The sequence below is a fragment of the Solanum pennellii genome, chromosome 2 (genome assembly GCF_001406875.1).
Source record: "Solanum pennellii chromosome 2, SPENNV200".
In the NCBI taxonomy this organism is placed as follows: Eukaryota; Viridiplantae; Streptophyta; class Magnoliopsida; order Solanales; family Solanaceae; genus Solanum; species Solanum pennellii.
The window spans coordinates 58,217,662-58,241,274 of record NC_028638.1 but is presented as its reverse complement, the minus strand read 5'-3'; the positions used below and the strand labels follow the sequence as shown (position 1 = coordinate 58,241,274).

The 23,613-nt window shown below is 33.7% G+C and overlaps 3 protein-coding genes across 3 annotated transcripts in view; 2 read left to right on the top strand and 1 right to left on the bottom strand.

Moving 5' to 3' along the window:
* The window catches only part of LOC107009339, a 6,135-nt gene extending 2,017 nt beyond the window's left edge, over nt 1-4,118 (top strand). The window contains exon 3 of the transcript XR_003576300.1: nt 3,780-4,118. The gene's annotated coding sequence lies outside the window, so the exon portion shown is untranslated. The remainder of the gene's footprint in view (nt 1-3,779) is intronic.
* An 8,034-nt stretch (nt 4,119-12,152) lies between these two features.
* Nucleotides 12,153-14,554, bottom strand: LOC107009525. Its single transcript, XM_015208869.2, has one exon. It carries the CDS (start codon nt 14,509-14,511, stop codon nt 13,369-13,371), a length of 1,143 nt encoding a protein of 380 aa, XP_015064355.2. The 5' UTR covers nt 14,512-14,554; the 3' UTR covers nt 12,153-13,368.
* A 5,114-nt stretch (nt 14,555-19,668) lies between these two features.
* LOC107009440 (probable indole-3-acetic acid-amido synthetase GH3.1) lies at nt 19,669-22,225 on the top strand. Its single transcript, XM_015208778.2, has 3 exons — nt 19,669-20,063; nt 20,226-20,327; nt 20,561-22,225. The coding sequence occupies exons 1-3, from the start codon at nt 19,744-19,746 to the stop codon at nt 21,936-21,938; spliced, it is 1,800 nt and encodes a 599-aa protein (XP_015064264.1). The 5' UTR covers nt 19,669-19,743; the 3' UTR covers nt 21,939-22,225.
* The last annotated feature ends 1,388 nt before the right edge of the window (nt 22,226-23,613 follow it).

Below are 23,613 nucleotides of genomic sequence, written 5' to 3'. Positions count from 1 at the left end.
ACCCCCACCCCCTTCCCCCTTACCCTATGGTAATTACATGAAATAGATAACAAAATTATTCAAGGGTAAAATTGGAAAAAAGTTCCTTTTTCTAAAGTTCTAAACCAGACACAAAAATAGGTGAGAAGCAATGTACCAAACACTTGTTAAAAAATAATCCTTGCATTACTATTCCATTCGTTACTAATCCATGCATTACTAACTTTTTGTATCAAATGACCCCTAAGTAATTTGGGACAAGGTAGGCATGGCCTTGATTGATGATAAGATGCAGAAAACAAAGTTGAGACGGTTTGTGCATGTGCAATGGAGAGGAATGGATGCTCCAGCGCGGAGTTGTGAGCGGTTGGCTGTAAATAATATCAAGGGGGATAGAGGTAGACCAAATAAGTATTGTGGATGGTTGATTAGACAAGAAATAAAGCAACTTTAGCTTATTGAAGTCATGACCTTAGATAAGAGATAAGATAGGAGGTTATGGAGGATATTTATTTGGGTAGGAGGTTAGGTACACATTTGAACGTTGTTTTGCCTGTTCTCCTATACTATTAGGTTTGCTATTAGTCATAGTATTACTCATGTAGTTTATTATCCTTTGAGTTAGGTTACTATCTTTGAGTTTCTTACAATGTGATTATAGTTTTATTTCGGTACGACTGTTGTTTAGGATGATTCAATAGGTTGTCTATTGTGTTTTGCCATAATTATAAAAAGTATTGATAATGGGCTCATTAGTGCAAAGCTCATGTTCACACATGTTGTCATGATTTGCGTATAAAAAAATTTGTCTTGTCAATAAAGGAATTATGGATTAGTAGAAAATTTTCTTACCATCAGTTTCGACAAGCTCTTAAAAATCTTATACAAGAAGTTAGGTTCAAGTCGAAAGACACCTACTATATGCATAAATCATATAATTACACCAATCATCGAGTGGATGATTTTTAGTGTAGTTAGTCATTGGGAAGAAAAGATAAGACAAGATGTCCCTCATTGGTAGAATATAATATATCTAACCAGATATATTAAATTTGATTTCTCCAAATTTCTCTTCAGTATTTTATTTCAAGTAGTATTAGAAGTGCGTAAAAACGCTTCTTTCCTTCGGTATTCTACTAATGAGGAACAACTTGTCTTGTCTTCTCTTTTAAATCACTAAATACATTGACCTAACCATCATGTAATACCATTGATTATAAGAAGGCCCTAGTTTTTCTCATAACCATAACATGAAGCAGTTTCATTGAAAAACTACATGACTTCAAGGTATAAGTCTATTAGATGCGCTTTGCACATATTAAGGTGCTTAAGTGCACATGTTAGTGGTGTTGACCTTTTTTTTGGTCAAATGGTATTTGAACTTTTGTAGGTATTCTCACATATACGTGCAACTAATTACTACAGTGTGAGAGTCTAAGAGTAATGTCAGTATGTTCTCTTTTCCCAGTCACTGGATTTTACTATTTTGAATATTATGTATTATAAGATTGAATATATGTAGTGCAAATATAGTATTAAAGGTCTTTTAGTTTTAATACTGTAATGAGTTCGGTCTAGGAGTTGAGGCAGACTTCAGAGATCTCGCTTTGTATATAGATATTCGTGCTAGAATGTAGCATTTCATTCGGATTTGATGTTAAACACAAATGTGGTAGCAGGTTCAAGAAAGATGTTTATATACTTCTGTAATTGTCTACTGGGTAGTTCAGGCAGGACTTGAACATAATTTAAGGTATAAATGGGTTCAACACTGGCACTAACTAATTATCCCCAAGGTAATTTGAACTTCTCATAATGTAATCTGGCTTTCACTTAAATTTTTATATCCATATAATCCAATCATACCATTTTGCAGCGTCAGCAACTCACTGATGCACCCAAAGACATGACACTTTAGGCATAAGTTTACGTCGATAGTCAAAATACTAGCATAAATCTAATAATAGATTTATAGTGCAAGGATGAGTTGTCGAGGTGAGTATGGATCGTCATCCCATATAGAACCCAAAAGCCTAATTCCGAACGTCCTAGGATTTTCAGCTCTACAATTATAAAACACAAGATAGAGAAGCCTTTGAAGAGTACAAGAGAGAAGTGAGAAGGAAGCTAAGAAGGCTACTAGTCAATTTTGCGGGGAAGCACTTGATGTATTTACGAAAAATTAGGGACACCAGTAGGGTGGAAAGAAAGGTTAAAATTAGCATGCCTGAGTGAGAAGAAATGTAAGGACTTAAATCAGGTGAAGTGTGTTAAAGACAATTCTCAACCACTCTTAACGGGAGATAATGAGATCAAGGTGTGATGGGGAAGCTATACTGATCAATTATTCAACTTGAACCACCGGGAGATAATGAGATCAGTTAATTTATGCTTTTAAATTTGCACATTTATAATTGATATGTTTTTAAGTATAGAGTTTTACAATATATTTAATATTTTTATTGTTATAACTATATTTTATAATATTGAATAATTTTAGCCGAATCCCGCACCGTATTCATACTCGGATTCGCACCCCCGAATCTTAAAATTTAAATTTTGCCTAATTCGACTATCGGATTCGCATGCGTCTCGGATACCCGTGCCCGAGTCCGAGCAACTTAGGATGATACAGCTCGGATGTGTATAAGAAATTGATAAGATGAATGAAGTGACGATCCATCTTTTAACCATGTATCTGTTAACATGGATCGTTAGTTGTATGAGTAGCTTATAGTCCGTGAAACTGTGACTTTGTTTGTGTTCTCTGAAAGTTTTCCATCAGCAGGTCATTTGTTTTATTCGAACTAATACTAGTGCGGTCATCATCGAGTGGTAGTCGACAATCATTAGTAACCTAAGATTCATGAGATCTTCACTTCTGTCATAACTCATACTACTTCAAGCAACATCACCCTCTTTGTGGTGAACTTTTTTTTCTGTCCTTTTTATTAGCAGCTTATAGAACAGTTTTTAATTGGAAAAATTACGCAACAAAGCGAACTTATACTATTTAATTACTCATCATAACTATAGTTTGCTATAATTACCACTCGCGACTAACATTATACATTAATTACGTGGGCTGACTTCAAATTTGTATAATTAGTTATGTTTGTATATTTATAATTCGCCAGAATATACAAATACATATGTATAATATAGAATTATTTAACCTATATACATATACAATTCAACTCTCTGCCACTCTCTGCCCTCTCTCGCTCGCTTCTCTCCTTTCTCTCCCAATCTCGCTCGCCTCTTCTCCCTCTTCCAATCTCGCTTGCCCTATATACAAATGTATATGTATAATATACAATTCACCTCTCTCCCACTCTCTGACCTCTCTCGCTCGCCTCTCTCCTCCCTCGCTCGATCTCGCTCGCCTCTCTCCTCCCTCTCCCAGTCTCGCTCGCCATATATACAAATACATATGTAAAATATACAATTATCTAACCAATATACATATGCAATTCACCTTTCTTTCACTCTTTTCCCCCTCTCTCGCCTCTCTCCTCTCTCTTCCAGTCCCGCTCGCCTCTCTCCTCCATATAACGTGTAGCTACAAATTGTAATTATCAAACTATAGCTATAGAGAGTTTATTAATTATTTTTAATGACTATATGTGAAAGTTTCCCTTTATAATTTGCTTGATCAGTCATCTGGTATTCACAAGCTCGGCAGGTTTTGGGGGGGGTATGTCTGAACAAGAAGAGAATTTAATTAGATTTTATGAGCTTACTATACATACTGGCTTTCTATTCAATACAGGCCTGATCACTATTATTATCTGCCATAGGTACTTAAGGATGCATTACGTATTAGCTGGAAAACCTGCTGTACCAAACATTTTGGAGAATTTTCTGTGAACTTTTCCCTGGAACTACAAAACTGTAAGCTCTAAATTCAATTTGATTTCCTAGTAATTTTTGGGTTGATGTTGGAAATTTCAGAATTCTTGAAAACCCTGAAAATGATAATTCTATAGGAGAAACTTATAGCAGTCCTTACAGTTTTATGTTGATAGAGATCATCTCTTCATTTGAAGTATTTAAATTTTTTGATTGGCTATCACTAGGTGATTGCTAATGTTCTACTTTACCAAATAAACCAAATTTACATCTTTCTGATTTTCTAATTTGATTAAAGCCATAAAAGCAGATGTTATAGTCTTCTTTAGTTACCATTTGATGCAGAACTAGTGACAAGTGCACTAAACAGTTATTTCTGTGATTTATATGAAAATGATGTTTATTTGTATTTATTAAAATGTAACTATTTCTCAACATTCAATTATTTGGTTTTAGGCATTGTGAAGAATAGGTTTATGTTGTGGCTAGGAGAAACTCGGGGCAGTTCAACCCTTTGTAGTACTGAAAGCATATCCATTTGTCTATTTCCATGCATCAACTGAAGTTTTTATGTAGGTCTAGTTCCTTGTTTTTTTGTGCAAGCTTTAGATAGCACTAGGAGTATCAGGGAAATATTAAACATGCATTCCAGTGCAGTCCAACCTACTAAAATAGTTGGGATAATTTGCCGATGGATGCCTTTAATTTTGTGCATGGTGTTGCCAACATCTTCGCATATATCATAGGTTCATGATTGCAATTTTTGTCATTACGCACTGGACCATTCTACTTGAAACATAATGTCTTATATCTGAAAGCACAATGTGACAGTGTTAACACTTTCAATACATGCAATTGTTATCCACCTGAATTGAGCCGTGGGCTGGGTATGAGCCGTTTTCAATCCGGTAGCTTGTAAATTCACCCTCAAATGCTTGCTCCCCATGGCTTAGTTCAATTGACAGAGGCTAAGGGAGTTGTGACTTAGATTACAGGTTCAAACGTTGCTACAAGTGAACTAAGTCTGGTACTCTGGTAATTAAGTGGAGAAAGGTAGAGGGGCCAGATCATCCTTGAGTTTCGAAAGCCATGATTGTTCCTAAGGTTGGTGATGAAAAAAGTTGATGGTCAAATGCCTGCCTGCTCCACTTAGATGAAAACATTTTTCTTTATACATTTTTTAAAAATAAAATGCAAGTTGTTCTGGAATGAGGATTTTGGTATTTGGGTGGATTCAAGCGTTGAAGTCTAACCTGTTCAGCTACCTAATTCTAAGATGCTGAAATTGAGATTAGATGTTTTCTTGGTCACCAGTTAATGGGTTGTTTAGTCTCCGACCAAATTGGGGTGCTACAAAGTACAAAGTATTAGGGCATCTAATTGTTTTTAAAATCACCCATTAGTAGAGTGCCCGTTTTCCATAATGTATGGTCAAGTGTTTAAATTTCAGGTGACATTTGATTCAAACGTTGACTCGTTAACTATTTCAAAGCACATGTTGTCTTTGAACAACACTGCCCGAATTTTCGAACCTCCTCAGCGTAGCTATATCTAAATTTTAATTTAAAACTCGGATTTTTTTATCAGATATGTACTACCTTCCACCATCACAACGTACAAAGAAATCATCTAGTATTTGTTTATTTTGTTAGTGATACCCCAGATTTGTAGTCACCTACCTAGGTGTCGTTACTTCAATTTTGTTTCTATTCGGAGTGGGGTATATCCTACATACAAATTAGCATCAGATTGACCATATACACATAGCTATGGGCCCTAAGGATCACTAATATAAATTTACTTTCTTTAGTGATTTCATCCAGAGATGAGTTGTCATTTTTGTTCTTTTAAACTTTATTTATTTGCCTACTTTATAAAAATGATTTTTGCAGATTGTTGCCTCTTTCTGTATGAAAAGAGCTACAGTTCTACGTAAAAACTTACCAGCACTTTGTGCTTTTGTTTGTAAAGAAATAAAAGCCGTCTTTCAATACTTTATATTAAAAAATAAGCCCTAGAATTAGTGTCATGATCGGCAAATAAACAAGCAACGATGGGGAAATATATTCAAACGCCAAAGTAGATCCATTTTATACTTTTAAGACAAAGTAGTAGTTACTCCACTTAACAGACACTTTAAGGATAAATCCATCTGCTTTTTTTTGCAGACAGTCATTTCCCATGTGCATTGCCTCATATATACCAGAGCCCATCACTTTCTTTTACTCTCTCTCTCTCTCTACTTTTTCATCCGAATCTACACTAAACAATCGAGGATTAACTTGTATACACTGGCAATATAATATTTTTTGAAGCTGTTAGTGTCATTTAGCTTGCTTTCTTAAGTTATTGGTCTTATTTTCTAGGTACACTTCTAGTTGTTAGGCTTAGAAAAATGTTACTTTGTATTGTGTAAAAGTTAAACTCGGAAGAATTTATCAAGGGGTAGGATAATGATGGGAGAGGAGGTAGTAATTGGCAAACAGAAAAGATATGTGTGATCAAACATTGCCAAGAAAAGCTAAAACACATCAGAAGGATGAGCAGAAAGCAAAAGGTTGGGAAGGGAGACTGTCTCCTTGATTCTTTTACCCACTTCATCACTATTTATGACAACATGTACAGTTTAGTTCCCAACAAAAGGATAACAAACGCCAAAACATTATATTGCAATTACTGGAAGTAAAGAAGCAAAAAAACAAACACCTCATATATGTTTAGTGGATTATATAACCAGAAATAGCATTACAATAAGCTATATGCATTTTACAGCAAGTTCCAAAAGGTTCAGAAAAGCTGTCAGCTAGACATGTTCTCTTTCTTGTTACAAGAGATAAGGATTTCTTTTTTAGGCTAATTTAATTCGAACTTTAGAACTTCCTTACATTGTTAACAGCATGTATGATGGAGAGTTGGATGATTATAACCTACACCCTGGAGTTGAACTTTCTGAAGGTTCAATTATTCATCGTTGTATGATTTTAGCATATCCAATCGACTTTAGACACCGTTAATTGCGCTTTGCCATTTTATATCCAAAAAAAAGGAAATAATTGGCTTGTGATTCCCATATTAAGTCACATCCTTAACATATTGCGTAGTTAAATATTCCAGTCGACAACCTTGAAGTGTGGAATCTAAGCAAAGTGATGGTATATATGTTACGACCAAAAAGATGTTCCATCCCTTCAAACTTTATGAAAAGTGAACTACTATTATTTACTGTTTTCCTTTTACCTTCCATCACTCATGTGCTTCGTTTCTAGTCTAGAAACATGCATTCTGCTAAAAGTGAAAAATAATTCAAAGGGCAGTATAATTACAATATATCACCTTTTAGCTATTGATATTTTAAGCACCGTTATCATAATCTTTGAACGATTAATTAATCTAATCAAATGTTGATGAAAAACCCTTTTTGGTTTTCTTGTCACTTGTGAACGTCTTTTTGTCCCTCTTGGTGCTTTAATGTCTGTATTAGCAGTAATTATTGAATCAACAATGATTTAGAAAAGGTGAGCATGTAGGTTTAGATACGATGAACAAGATGAGAGAAGTGAGGCTGAAATGGTTCAAACATGTGAAAGGGAGATGCACTAAGTGAAGAGGTGTGAGAAATTAAGGATGAAAGATTTAAGGAGAGGTACGTAGATGAGGTTGGAGAACTATTGCGGGAGATGATTAAATAGGATGTGACACATTTTTTCAGTTTCTCGAGTACATGATCTTAGAACTAGAATATGGAGGTTGGTGATTAGGGTAGATGGTTAGTAGATAGTTGAGCATTATATTGCTTTAAAATAAGCTTGGTTGGAGGGCTGTATCTGCTTCTCATTTCTTACTGGTTGTTTTAGCACTATTTTTATGTTTTGGTTCTTCAATTATTGTATTATTTAGCTAGTTGTTACTATTCCTTTCTATTACGATCTGACATAACTTCTTTACTTTCATATTATTATTATTTTCAAATCTGCTTTGAAATGTTTTTCCTCGAGTAGAAGGCGGTTGTAGGTTTTGCCAAACTTAGAGGGTTCCTATAATATTAGAATCTACCCTTATGTTTGTACGCGATGTTCATTTTACCATGCATGCATTTAAAACGAGATTCCATTACGTACTGTAGTGGATTTTATTGTCTACCACTCAAGGAACAACAAATATCAACTACGGAGAAATTAACATATATATACCATAAAACGTAAGACAGAAAGTTAAAGACAGCGGTGAAATTTTATTTTTTTTTAAAAGTAAAAATATGATAAGTTACTAGAACCACTTGGATTTTATTCATTTTATTTTTGTAATTTTTGAAAAAGAAGTCAATGTATTTTGTAATTTTGGATTAAATATATGTACAATATGTCAAAATATTATAATTTAGGAAGTGACATTTTTTTAATTAAAAAGATGTAACAGTGGGGATACGTAATCATTGTTTCATTGCCTCATCTCTGTTGAACTCCTCAACGAAAAGTCTATGGTAAAGCACTTCCTTTTTTCAAAACTTAAGACTTTTTTGTTTCTAGATTTGTTGTACATTTGGGATAATAAACAAAGATTGGTCTTAATTAAGACTTGTAAAAGTCTTACAGAAAATAATTGTGCCTAATTACCGGTATAAGATGACATTAAAGGCATTAATTAACTAAGTAGAAATTAGCAGCGTGGGTACAGAGTTTGACTTTCACATATTTTCATAGGAATCTAGAAACTTTATTTCTTAACCAATTTTTTTTTTTTACATCTCTCTGTTTTCCTATGGACATATAAAACACGTTTAAATTTATGTTAAGTCATATACTCATGGGAGGAGCTAGGCTAAGGGACGCGACGCTGACAGATTCAGTCTCGTCAAAAACTTATTTCTGTACATATTTTGAATTTTTGACACCACTATTGATTTGGTAATATATACTTGTATCTTAGTTCCATGATACAGAAGCATTTAGAATTTGTGTAGTCGTTGTTTGGGAAAGAAAATACGACCACGACACTACATATGGAAATAAATGCATGAACGTGTATCATTTGTCAAAATTATTACTTTTACAATCTCTTCAACTGTAACTATATATGTATAGTTTCTATGCGTTGTCAATTTCCAGTTCAACACAGACAAACAACCTCCAAGAATGTTTTGTACACGGCAAGACTCTTAAAGTCAATGAGGCTAATTAGGAAATTAAACTGAAGATTAATTTTTTAATAACTTGGTGTTTTGGTCAGTTATTGTGCACTTGGACTCACTTTATGGGATACTTGTCAACTGCCACCTCTCACTAGCAACATATTTGGTAACTCTAATCACCAAGTTCAGAACAGATATGAAGAAATCACCAAGTGTTTTTATCTATAGTTTAGAATTGAAGTTGTGACTTCATGTTGTTCAACCAACATCATTAGCCATTAACACTATAACAAAAATAATTTTTAGCGACATGAAATATTGACATTAACAAAGAGTGCTAAAACCTTTACCGGCATTAGTTAACTGTCATTAGAACCAATATCGCTAAAGGCTTTTGGGACATATACAAAGAGTGACAATTGTCATCTAAAAATACATATTTAGCGGCAGCAGCAATTAAAAATTAATTATTGCTAATGAACATTTTTGTTGTAGTATAAACTTATTTTAGTATTCATGATAATTATGAATTGAAAACGATATTGTTCTACCATAAGAATATCAATACCAATTTTGATGAATTTTAAGAATTTAAATTTATTAACAAAATTGAAATATATTAGTATCATGAAATTCATTTTAAGTTCTATATTGTTTATAATAATATTATAATACTTAACAGATAAGATTAATCACGTTGAGAAATTACAAAACATATGCATAATCAACCAGGGTTAGACGCAATCTTTTTGGAAGAAGTGAAACATGATTGATGATCAAGTACATTAAAAAAATCGCAGTATGTAGTTGTAGAAACCTTACCCCAGAACACGAACCAGGTTCGTGTAAGTTGCTTTTAAGTAAAGACAGAGTAAAGACACAAACACTTACTGAATTAAAAACCTTCCTCACTCAAGGAAGGAAAAACCTCGTTTTATTAATTCAACTATAAGATTTTGTGATTACAACTCAATAATCAAAAAGTCTTATCTCTACTACTCCCTCGATTGACTCCAATCGATCTCTCCAAAAGGCCAAACCCACCTTTTGTTACAACCCTCACTGAAACTCAACCCTACAAAGAGCCAAACCCACCCTTTGTACAAATCTCTCAAGACTCAACTCCCAAGAAGTCAAACCCACTTCTTGTTACAAATCTAGGAATTATTACAACTCAATAATAAACCTAGAACAAATCAACAAAGACTAATAACCTTAGACTTTAATTGATCAAACTTCAATATCCAATAGTTCTGAGTAGAACAGGTTTCGTGAACCTGGTGCTTATGTTGCTGTGATGAAGGTGAACCTGGTCCTTGCGTTTCTGTGACGAAGACCTGCGTTTTTTCTCCAGAAAATACTACTCTCAAGATGATATATTTCGTGAATATGCAATACCTATCGTTCTGGCTTTGCTGGAAAAATTCTCTCGATTTTTGTGATTGCAAAGACATTTTTTTCTTTCAACTTCTTGATCCTTTTATAGATTTGATTTGCCTTCAACTTCTACAAGGAAAGGAATTACAAATCCTTTTCCTTCTTGAACTTGTCTATATTTACGTCTTTCCTTATTTGACTTGAATTGTAATTTCTTTATTTCTTTCCTTCTTTGACTTGAATTGCTACTTTTTTATTTCTTTCCTTCTTTGACTTGAATTGCTACTTTTTTATTTCTTTCCTTCTTTGACTTGAATTGCTACTTTTTTATTTCTTTCCTTCTTTGACTTGAATTGCTACTTTTTTATTTCTTTCCTTCTTTGACTTGAATTGCTACTTTTTTATTTCTTTCCTTCTTTGACTTGAATTGCTACTTTTTTATTTCTTTCCTTCTTTGACTTGAATTGCTACTTTTTTATTTCTTTCCTTCTTTGACTTGAATTGCTACTTTTTTATTTCTTTCCTTCTTTGACTTGAATTGCTACTTTTTTATTTCTTTCCTTCTTTGACTTGAATTGCTACTTTTTTATTTCTTTCCTTCTTTGACTTGAATTGCTACTTTTTTATTTCTTTCCTTCTTTGACTTGAATTGCTACTTTTTTATTTCTTTCCTTCTTTGACTTGAATTGCTACTTTTTTATTTCTTTCCTTCTTTGACTTGAATTGCTACTTTTTTATTTCTTTCCTTCTTTGACTTGAATTGCTACTTTTTTATTTCTTTCCTTCTTTGACTTGAATTGCTACTTTTTTATTTCTTTCCTTCTTTGACTTGAATTGCTACTTTTTTATTTCTTTCCTTCTTTGACTTGAATTGCTACTTTTTTATTTCTTTCCTTCTTTGACTTGAATTGCTACTTTTTTTTTATTTCTTTCCTTCTTTATTTATTTCCATATTTGTTTCCTTCTTTTCCTTCTTTACAATTCTGCACTTTTTCTTCTTTTCTTCAATACTTTTTCTTCTTTGTCGCAACTCTCATAATTGTATACATACGACACCATGCCTTCACTTTATCAATCATCAAAACTACTTTATTTGTTCTCCTACTTCCCAACATTTTCCCCCTTTTTGATGATGATAACCAATGATTTGTTACACATCAAGACTCTTTGTTAGTGATCAAAACTTCAATTCTTTGTCATCCATCAAAACTACAAACTTCATGTTTTCTCATTCCCCAACAATTTCCCCCTTTTTGATGATGACAAACTATACATATGTCTATCTACATTATATACTTTCCCCCTTTTGGCATCATTGAAAACCAATAACCAAAGAACTCGAATAACATTCAATGAGTGCAATATCATTTTTAACTCATAGCCACTTGGGCAACACTTTCAAGTACACTTCTGCTAACAAAATGGTTAGTTAATCTGAGGATATTAGTCATCTTAAACTCATACACAATTAAGATCTTCAATGAGAAACGAAATAAACAAATATGTACCAGTTTATGCCCTTAATCAAAAACATATAATATCATGAGTATGAGACAGACATAAGCACATCAAAGAGTCAAAAGAGTATAAAATTTGAGGATAAGGATTGGGACAAAGATTACTAAAGTAAGGAAGAAAGGGATGTTTACTGCCATTGATAATTTTTTCAGTATGCCCATTGTGCACCAGCTTCTTTATTCTGATCAGTTTTCTTAGAATGTGAAATTTCATCACGAGAAACATGAGATACATCATCCCTTTTTTTTTTTTTTTAACTCTACTCCGTAACATTTTCATTCTCCATGATTTTCTTCTCTTTTTTTTTTTTTGATAGCCTTTTTCTTGATGACAACTTTGAAGGAGTACCAACTACTAGTAAGAGATTCATCACATTTTGGTGCACAAAGAGATGTGTTTATCAATAATGAAAGCAAGCAACAATTTATTTCTGTGAGAATTGTTCCCCCTGAGAGATAGACAAGTTATACACTTGGAATGGATGAAATATCAATTTGGAGTTTGTGAACCTGGTTCAGATGTGGGTGATAAAGCAGGGTTCCCCCTAAATTAAAGCATGAGTGACTTCAATACTGAGATTTTCATCATTAGAGCAGTTTGAGATTGAACGATGCTTATTGTCAAAGAGGGTTCTTGGTGATCTTTAAGAAAGTTGAATTTTTGATGATCGACCAGGTTCATTAGTGCTTATGTTTGACCCACACTCAGGAAATTAATGCATTGAAAAAGGATGGTACATACCTGAGTATTACAGAGAAACCAGGTTCCCCTTTTTTGTGTTTCTTCATGACTTACTTAATGGTGTTAGCAAAAAGAAGAGATAACATCCGCAAACTTTCTAAGCATTGTTTGAGATGTGACTTGAGTGTGTACCTGTTACAGTACGAGGTTGAGTTAGCAGATATTCATTGTATAATTACTCAAGCGTAAGATTATTCTTTTACTAGCCAATTATTAAAGGAAATCATGATAATGCATCAACTTGTTTCGATAACACCATGCTTTGACTGATTTTTCTCAAGTTCTTCATATTCAAGGCCTTCATGAGAATGTCGCATCATCATATTCTCCCAGATCAAATGAATCTCAAGCTGATTCACAGAGAACCAACCCTTGTCAATTTTCAATACCTTCCAATGAATAACAAGGACCATGTTCACACAACGAAGTTCCCCCTAAAGGTGTGCCATACTCTTACTGTCCCGATTGCTCTAATATTCCCCCAATCTCCAGAACCATAGATTAGTAGTAATTCATGTTGCAGGTGCATCAATGATTGTTAGCTGTGAACCAGGTTCATATGCAGTGTTCCCTAAATTTGCATCATCAAAGATGTTTGATATCATGTCACTTTCTTCAACTTTTTTTTTTTCATCCTTTTCAAGGAATAAACTGTCTCCTTGAAAATCAAAGAGCGAGAGGAAATTTTCTACCATTTTTAGCACATGTTTGGAGCATGCACTATTCATGTACCAAGTTGGCCTTTTCCCTCTCACCTTCACCTGAAACACTAGTCAAAGATTAGTCTTGGGAACCCAGATTAGCTTGGGCCCCTTTATGTGAGTAAAAGGATGAATAAGATTTCTTCTAGCCCATAAAGGCAAATAAGAAAACCTTTTATTTGGAGCATTTTTATTTCGAACCAGGTTCTTAGCCGTATCAGTCTTTTCCTTTTTGGTGAACTTAACATTTTTCTGAAAAGCCTCAAATAAAGCTTTACATTGATTCTTTAAATGACCTGAGTTTCCACAATGAGTGCATAAACTTTTAGACATGTGAATAGTGTGTGACACAAGATTATTCTGTTTTTTAAAACCTATCCCACTTCGACTAGTGGTTTGCTTTTCTTGAATCTGAGTTAAAATTTCAGAGGACCTGGTCCATCTAAGATTTCTTTCCAGATCCAGTTTGGTATGATCAAGATTTTCTTGTAACAACCTATTCCTTTCTGTTAAAGCTTGATATTTTATGGTTAACAATTTTATTTTTTCTTCTAGAGCTAATTGAAGTTCACTAGCAGAGTTTTTGCCCTTGTGACTTAACTCTGAGATTTTAATCTGTTCTTTTAATTTATTTTGAAGAAAGTGATTGTGTTTCTCAAGATTGTCATTGACTTCTCTTAAAGATGCATAGTTTTCCATCACTTGTTCTCTTTCAGAATTGACAGACTGATATGCATCTATAAGAGTACTCAATAAAGACTCTAGTTCCTTTTTAGAATATGATTCAATATTTACTTTGATGTGATGAAAACTTACCTTGCTTTGTTTGTCATCTTCTTCATCATCTTCAGAATCTGTTTCAGCAATGAGTGCAAGAAAATCATATTTATTTGATTGTTCTATTGCAAGTAGTGACTGATTTTCGAACCCTCCATCCTCAAATTCTTCTTCAGATAAGTCCCCCATAGCGGCAAAGGCTCTTCTCGTTGAAAGATCCGCTTCTTGATTGGTCATTCTTCTGTTTGTGGGAATGTACTTATCATTCTTGATGTCTTTGACCTTCTCAAAGTTTGCCTTTTTCTGCTCTAAAGCCCAAAGTGGACAGAATTTGATGAAGTGATCTGGGCTCCCACATTTATGACAAACCTGGTCTTTAGTGTTTTCAGATGGTTTTTGAGAAGTTTTCTTTTGAAAGGTCTGCCCTCTCTTTAGCATTCTGGTGAACCTTTTGGTTATGAGGGCAATATTTTCATCTTCAAAATCATCTGATGCATTTTTATTTAGAACCAGGTTCCTTTCCTTCCTTTTTCCTCCAATTTCCTTTTCTTGGTTTTTCTTGAGTTCGTATGTGATGAGATTACCAATCAACTCATCCATGGCCAGTGAGTCTAGGTCGCGGGCTTCAGTGATAGCCTCGACTTTACTTTCCCAAGTTTCAGGAAGGACACTCAAGAGTTTCCTTACTGCCTTTCCATTAGGAACTATCTCTCCCAAGGAGTACATCTCATTAATGATGGAGGTGAACCTGGTGTGCATATCTTGAATAGTCTCCCCTTCTGCCATCCTGAACAGCTCATATTGCCTGTTCAAGTTATCAATTTTGGACTTCTTGACTTGCGTTGTTCCTTCATGAGCTGTTTGTAGTGTTTCCCATATGGCTTTGGCATCTTGACAGGACGAGATTCGATTGTATTCGTCTGGTCCTATGCCACAGATCAAAATTTTCTTGGCTTTGGCATTGTTTTGGATTGCAAGCTTGTCTTCAACATTCCATTCTTTTCTTTCCTTTGGGATTTTGGTGATTCCATCAGTTGCGGTTTTCATAGGTATGGTTGGGCCATCTAGAATTACTCCCCATAGATCAGGGTTTTCGCCAATAAGATGGTCCATCATACGATTTTTCCACCATCCATAATATTTGCCATTGAACAGTGGTGGTCGTGTTTGTGAAGCTCCCTCTTGTGGGGTAGGTGGTGCTGCCATTGAGTCTTTTCAAGGTGTGAATCTTTTAACGAAAAGACCTGCTCTGATACCAATTGAAGAAACCTTACCCCAGAACACGAACCAGGTTCGTGTAAGTTGCTTTTAAGTAAAGACAGAGTAAAGACACAAACACTTACTGAATTAAAAACCTTCCTCACTCAAGGAAGGAAAAACCTCGTTTTATTAATTCAACTATAAGATTTTGTGATTACAACTCAATAATCAAAAAGTCTTATCTCTACTACTCCCTCGATTGACTCCAATCGATCTCTCCAAAAGGCCAAACCCACCTTTTGTTACAACCCTCACTGAAACTCAACCCTACAAAGAGCCAAACCCACCCTTTGTACAAATCTCTCAAGACTCAACTCCCAAGAAGTCAAACCCACTTCTTGTTACAAATCTAGGAATTATTACAACTCAATAATAAACCTAGAACAAATCAACAAAGACTAATAACCTTAGACTTTAATTGATCAAACTTCAATATCCAATAGTTCTGAGTAGAACAGGTTTCGTGAACCTGGTGCTTATGTTGCTGTGATGAAGGTGAACCTGGTCCTTGCGTTTCTGTGACGAAGACCTGCGTTTTTTCTCCAGAAAATACTACTCTCAAGATGATATATTTCGTGAATATGCAATACCTATCGTTCTGGCTTTGCTGGAAAAATTCTCTCGATTTTTGTGATTGCAAAGACATTTTTTTCTTTCAACTTCTTGATCCTTTTATAGATTTGATTTGCCTTCAACTTCTACAAGGAAAGGAATTACAAATCCTTTTCCTTCTTGAACTTGTCTATATTTACGTCTTTCCTTATTTGACTTGAATTGTAATTTCTTTATTTCTTTCCTTCTTTGACTTGAATTGCTACTTTTTTATTTCTTTCCTTCTTTGACTTGAATTGCTACTTTTTTTTTATTTCTTTCCTTCTTTATTTATTTCCATATTTGTTTCCTTCTTTTCCTTCTTTACAATTCTGCACTTTTTCTTCTTTTCTTCAATACTTTTTCTTCTTTGTCGCAACTCTCATAATTGTATACATACGACACCATGCCTTCACTTTATCAATCATCAAAACTACTTTATTTGTTCTCCTACTTCCCAACAGTAGTTTTACGAGGTCCAACGTCCATGTTAATTTGTTCCAATTACCTACACAAGGCATTATAAGCCCAAATACTCATTCATCAAGTATATGTGATTGTACAGGTAAAACAAATATCTTAAATTCGAAGGAATGGTTATTTACGATAAATTATATAACATAAGCTACTAACTGTATCCCACAAGAGGCGCAAAAATACAATGTGTCAAGACTTGCACAAAAACAATAAAATAATGCATGCATGGTTTCTATTCTCTATCCCTTAGTAAAACAAATGGATTTGGATGGAAATATTATACGAATTTTTTGATTTCTTATTTATCACATAAAAGAAATATATTCAATCATTCACTACTATATTTGTATAACGGTATTTGAATAAAATTTATAATTACAAAGCATATTATATCATCTACCTTATTAATTAACTAGCTTTATAAGGCTGCAAATATATTTACATTTTCTAATACCCCCGCCCAGACAATCAAACAATTAAGGATAACGTTCAAAAGTAAACTTAATTCATCAAATATAGTTAGATAGAAACCATAATTGGCCTTACTGTTTCCATTAAATTCATGTCACTAATAATAGAACGATAACTTCCTCGGTGGAATTACACGCCACGTGGAGTTTGAATAGGATGAAGTATAATACAATTTTATCTTTATTTTTGACAAAACATAGATCATTTTCACAGTAAAAAGTTACATCTCTAAAAAATATAAAACGAATAACCATGTAAAATATATGCAACCCAACAAACAAAATGAAAAATCCAATCGAGTTTTACCTTGAGATGGATTTGTAAAGAATCCTAATAACGTTGAGTTAATTAGTTAAAATTTCAATTAACAAAATAACAATTGTCTATATGAGGGCAGGCAAAAGGACATGAAAAGTACAAGATTTTAGGTCCACCGTACTGTGTTTTCATCATCAATTGTTCCCTCATTATCATGAGATATATAATTGCAATTTTGCAAAGCCTAGGTCCATTTAGTCTTAGTGGCCACCACGATACAAAACTATAACTGAAGAAACACAAACATTATTCATAAAGTTGGTTTCTCCCATTTCAGAAATTCTTAACACACACGAGATTCTCATCTTTATGTTGATTTGACCGTTCGAAACAGTATGAAAGACCACTTCGCCTTTACGACCAATAATTAACATATTTAAGTCATATACACTATCAGTTTTTTCATAAACATTATCAGATTACTCAATAAATATTCATATGTTAACTAGTCTCTCAAAATATAGGATTTATAACAATAATAAATATTCAATAGCTTAGCATAACAATAACCTTATATTAACAATAACGTATATAATTTAAACTCTTGATTGAATTGTGCCCATAAATCCTAAATTGGACTTGATTTTACGGTACGAAATACACACTTGAATTATTAATATCGTGAGTACAAAGGATTCTACCAAAATCGTGTAACATAAACACTGAGAAACATGATATATTCGCACGCGCACACACACAATTAGAAAAAGATTTAAAAAAAGGTTAACTGCCTGATTTGAAAAAATGTATGATCATCTCCTACCTAATTTGTTCTTATCTGAAAACAAACTGATTCTTTATATTGTATTCTTTTACTAATATATTTATATGGGTCCTCTCTTCATGTCAAGAATTTTGGTGTTATGCTCAAAAAAGCTTATTTTCTAGAAATGATAAAAAATAATTTTGAATCTAACTCAATTTAAAAAGCTAGTAGAGAATTTCACAAGTCCGACCATATAAGGAGACCGACCACTCATCATTTTTTTTTATTCGGACACTTCAACACCCACCTCACATGTAAGACTAGATATCTAGTGTGTAGATCCAATTTAAAATGATTGTGTGATACCATATAAAGTGATAGACCTAAAGCCTAACTTTAACGTTAAAAATTAACTTGTGATGAAAGAACTGCCCAAATTCAAAAAGAAAATTAGTCATCTTTTCATTCGATGTGAAGCTATTCAACATAGATTCAAGTTATTGATTATTTAAAAGAATTACGATGCATAGTGAAATTAGTGCTATTACTATGGAATAATCTTTTATCATTACTTTGGGAGTGGGAAAGAGAATATCATTGCTACATTACTAAACCTTTCACTTCTACTGTGGAACATATAAAACCCACCAAATGAGTTAAGAGGGTTAGGTATCAGAAACACAACCGACGTTAGAATATGAAAAAGTCCAACGAAACCCCTATTTAAAGCAAATCATATTGTATAATTAAATAAACTTTAGTATTTAATCAACAATATAACAAAAAATAAATAAGGAAAACTATACTTATAGCTAAGAGTACGAAGTGGGTTAAATCAAAATTCAGACATGTCAAAATAAATTGAGTGAATAAACTATTCAAAAGTTATTTGCGCTATCATATCGTAATTTAATCTTGATAAATTCATTTTAAATATCTAATAATCATTTTCCCTCTGTATAACTATAAATAACTAATATATCAAATAAAAAATGTCTTTCCAAAATATTATAGGAGATTGAATGACTCATTAATCAATCTCGCCTATATATCAATTAAACTTTTACATAATTCAAAATCAATTATTAAATAAGTAAATCATTAAAGAGTTAATGGATCATGATGATGGGCTGATTTTGTCACTCTTAGCCGACAAGGAATTGACAAGGCGATGAAAACAATGGCAGGGGCATCCTGGTAGAAAGCCCGGGAGCTATACTAGTAGACAATTAACTAAACAACAGTGATAAAACCGAGGATGCTCATGTGATTGCTGCAAAAATATATTCTTTACCTTTACATATTATATTAACCTCATCAATTCTCCATAAAATTCTAACAATAAATAAACTATTTAACGGTTAATTAAGTTAATATTAGCTCCTAATAAATAGGCGTTTTTTAATTTCAGTGAAATTTGCCCCTTCGCCGGCAGCCTAATATTTGTCCGTGACCAACAAACTCACAGGAAAAGACAAAAAAACCCTAGCTGGATATTGCTGACCTGTCAAACAAAGTGGGCCCATCGGTTCTGAGTTGAGCAGACAAATGACGTTTTATGGGGTCCACATGTTCCCTCTTCAGTGGACCGTATACCCGACAAAAAATATTACAAAGTCGATGCACGGCAATGCTTCGTCCAAGTCCATGCCTAAAATTACCAAATATTTTTATTACTATGGTTTTCCACGTGTACATGCTTACGTGGAAAGTGACGTGGTAAATATGGAAGATTAAAACCTCCCTTTTACTATAAATAGGTTCCCTTCTTCAGCAACCAAACCACACAATTGAAATAAACAATAATCTTATTCTGCTTTAAATTCTCACTTCCACTTTTTAAAATTATGGCTATTGTTTCTGGTCTTTCATCTCCTCTTGGTCCTCCGGCATGTGAAAAAGATGCCAAGGTCCTTCAGTTTATAGATGACATGACTAAAAATATTGATCCTGAACAAGTGAAAGTATTGGCTGAAATATTAACCCGAAATGCCAATACTGAGTACCTCCAGAGATTCAACATTAATGGTGCTATTGACCGTGAAACTTTCAAGTCTAAGGTCCCCGTTGTTACATACGAGGATCTTAAACCTGATATTGATCGTATTGCTAATGGTGATCGTTCTCCAATTTTCTCATCTCATCCTATCTCTGAATTCCTTACCAGGTATGATTTCACAACATGTCTTGCATATATACTTGTTATAATTAGTAAAAAAAATGCTTTACGTTCTTTTTATCTGACTCACTACTGTAGTTTACTAGTACTGATTAGTTACGTACACAGTATAATATCGTATTGATGAAATACTGTTTTGATAATATATAGTTCGGGGACGTCTGCTGGAGAGAGAAAACTGATGCCCACTATTGCGGATGAGCTAGAACGCAGACAAAAACTGTACAACCTTCTACAGCCCGTGATGAATCTGTAAGTGATTTACCCCTTGGGTTAGTATACTATAACATGCATGAATCTTTAATGTATTAAATGTTTCATACATCGAATTTGGTCTAGTATATACAGACTAAATTTGGTGTAGAATAACCCGTTTTAAAGCAACTTTTTTTCTTTCTAAATTAACATTAGCCTTATGGAGAAAAGTAGTGAAAGAAATTGTAACTAGAGAAATGATTTTGGGTTATTCATGGACTTTTAAACAGGTATGTGCCTGGTTTAGATAAGGGGAAGGGATTGTACTTTCTATTTATCAAGGCAGAAACGAAGACGCCTAGTGGCCTTGTTGCACGTCCAGTCCTAACAAGTTACTACAAAAGTGAACAATTCAAGACAAGGCCATACGATCCATACAATGTGTATACAAGCCCCAACGAGACCATTCTCTGTGTCGATTCATTCCAAAGCATGTATTCCCAAATGCTTTGTGGACTTCTCATGAGAGAAGAAGTCCTCCGAGTTGGTGCTGTTTTTGCCTCTGGCTTACTCCGTGCCATCCGTTTTCTTCAACTCAATTGGAAGCAATTGTCTCAGGATATCGCGTCTGGAACTCTAAACCCTAGAGTTTCAGACCCGTCTATCCGAAATTGCATTTCCCAAATACTCAAACCAAATCCCCAACTTGCTGAGTTTGTTGCTAAGGAATGTGAAGGCGAAAATTGGGAAGGAATCATTACTAGAATTTGGCCAAACACAAAGTACCTTGATGTGATAGTCACAGGTGCAATGGCTCAATATATACCTACTTTGGATTATTATAGTGGGGGTCTACCAAAGGTGTGTACAATGTACGCATCATCCGAATGTTATTTTGGACTCAATTTGAATCCATTGTGTAAGCCTTGTGAAGTTTGTTACACCATTATGCCAAATATGGGTTACTTTGAATTCATCCCTCATGACCCGGTCAACCCGGTTCAAATCTCTCGTGACTCACCCCCACATCTAGTAGACCTTGCTGATGTGGAAATTGGAAAAGAATACGAGCTCGTGATCACAACTTACGCCGGCCTATGCCGTTACCGAGTTGGTGACATACTCCAGGTCACCGGGTTCCACAACTCGGCCCCTCAGTTCAAATTCGTCAGGCGAAAAAACGTGCTGTTGAGTATTGATTCTGATAAAACCGATGAGTCCGAATTACACACCGCCATTGAAAATGCGACCGCACTTTTGCGCCCGTATGATACTACTTTGGTTGAGTACACCAGTTTTGCCGATACTAAGACAATTCCGGGGCATTACGTTATTTACTGGGAGTTACTTGTTAAGGACCCGGCTAACCCACCGAGTGATGACGTGTTGAACCACTGCTGCCTTGCGATGGAACAATCATTGAACTCGGTGTACAGGCAGTGTCGCGTCGCAGACAATTCAATCGGGCCACTGGAGATTAGAGTGGTGAAAAACGGAACATTTGAAGAACTTATGGATTACGCAATTTCGAGAGGTGCATCAATTAATCAGTACAAGGCACCAAGGTGTGTTAATTTTACTCCTATTGTTGAACTTTTGGACTCCAGGGTGATTTCTGTGAATTTCAGTCCAAAAGCTCCTCACTGGACCCCAGAACGACGACGTTGAACACTAGGCATGTTATTTTATCAAGTCAAGTAGTGTTGTTAGTGTGTGAAAAAAATAATGTTTAGACAGTGGACCAAAGAAAAAAAAAAAGAATCAGTACTATAATTCTTCGTCTCTGTCTGATCACTTTAATATGCTCTTTTTTTTTTGTGAATCTGATATCTATTGTTGGATGTTGAATATTGTTCAAAGTTGATTATGGTCTTTGCTGATGTAAAGAGTCGTTAATTAGTACTATTTGTAATTAATTATGTTATATATATGGATGTTTTGCTTGTTTCGATTTGTATCCTGATTATGCTTTTCTTTTTTTTATTTTAAAAATTATGGCTTGCCCAATAGGCAGCAGGTCTTTGCGTGCATGGATTTTATTGCACCTGGTGTATATTCTCTTTCGCTTCTTTCTTTTCAAAAAAAAAAAAAAGGAAATCCCTTTTTCTGAACAAAAAGAAAAAAAATTAACAAACTTTGCTAGTCTTTAATTTGCAAATTGTCAGTCCAGATTAGGATTACTTCTTCTTAAATTAGAAATGGAGGATAGTGAAGATTAATTAATTTAATTGATACTTGAATCATGTTAGGTAACAAATATTCTAACAGGCTTTGGCAGTACATCATGGAACTTTTAGTTTATGGATGTCTCTGCTTGTACCGATACATTTTTTTAAGGCTGGCAAATGCAGAGTTCGGAATCTAATTAAGCAAAAAAAAAATAAAGTAATCAAAAATAAATCACTATTTTAGGAAGTAACTAAAATAGATTTAGTCCATAATGAGTATATTTTAATGTATAATGAAATTATTTCTTACACTTTACAAAATGTAAGTTTTTCTTGCACTTTGTAAAGTGGAACTTTTTCTTACACTTTATAAAGTGGAAGAAAAACTTACAGTTTACAAAGAGGAATATTTTTCAAGTTTTGCTCTCCTTATGATGCTTTTGTTGTGTTTGCCATACAATTATATTGATTTGACCTATCATAAAAATAAAAAAAATTAATAATCGATATCATATATTCTTTCATCAATTTATAAAAGAATAGGGTATAAATAGTTTTATTATGATTATAGTCGGAAAATATCTACTTCATTTTTATCACATCATTTTTATCACAAGGACAAGCAAATTTTGGAGATGATTATCTATAATAATGATTCGTTGATCGACTTTTTGAGGGTTCCAAATGATTAAATAGATCAAATCAAGTTAACAATACTTGAAATCTATGTTAGAAAGGAGCCTAAGACTAGACAACAATGTTTTCCTTAATCGGTTGATGTTCATCCTCAATTAGAAAATCATAATAGCGTTGACGAATTTCTGATAACTCAATCTACTAATTTTCTAACATGAATCATTACCAAAATATTCTTACTGATTGATATGATTTTGATTTGAACGAAACTATCAATGAAAGTGATTGAAAATGCTCAATAATTATATTTCGATTATTATTTGTTTATTTTTGTCAATTATTTATTATTATTATTATTATTATTATTATTATTATTATTATTATTATTATTATTATTATATATTTTGAAGCAGTTTACTTCAACAAGATAAGAATATTGCTTCAAGTTATGGACTAGATATTTATTTTGGTCAGTCCTCACAATTTGAAATGACGGAAAATATTGTGACATTCTCAAATTTTCATGTCTCGCCTATTTT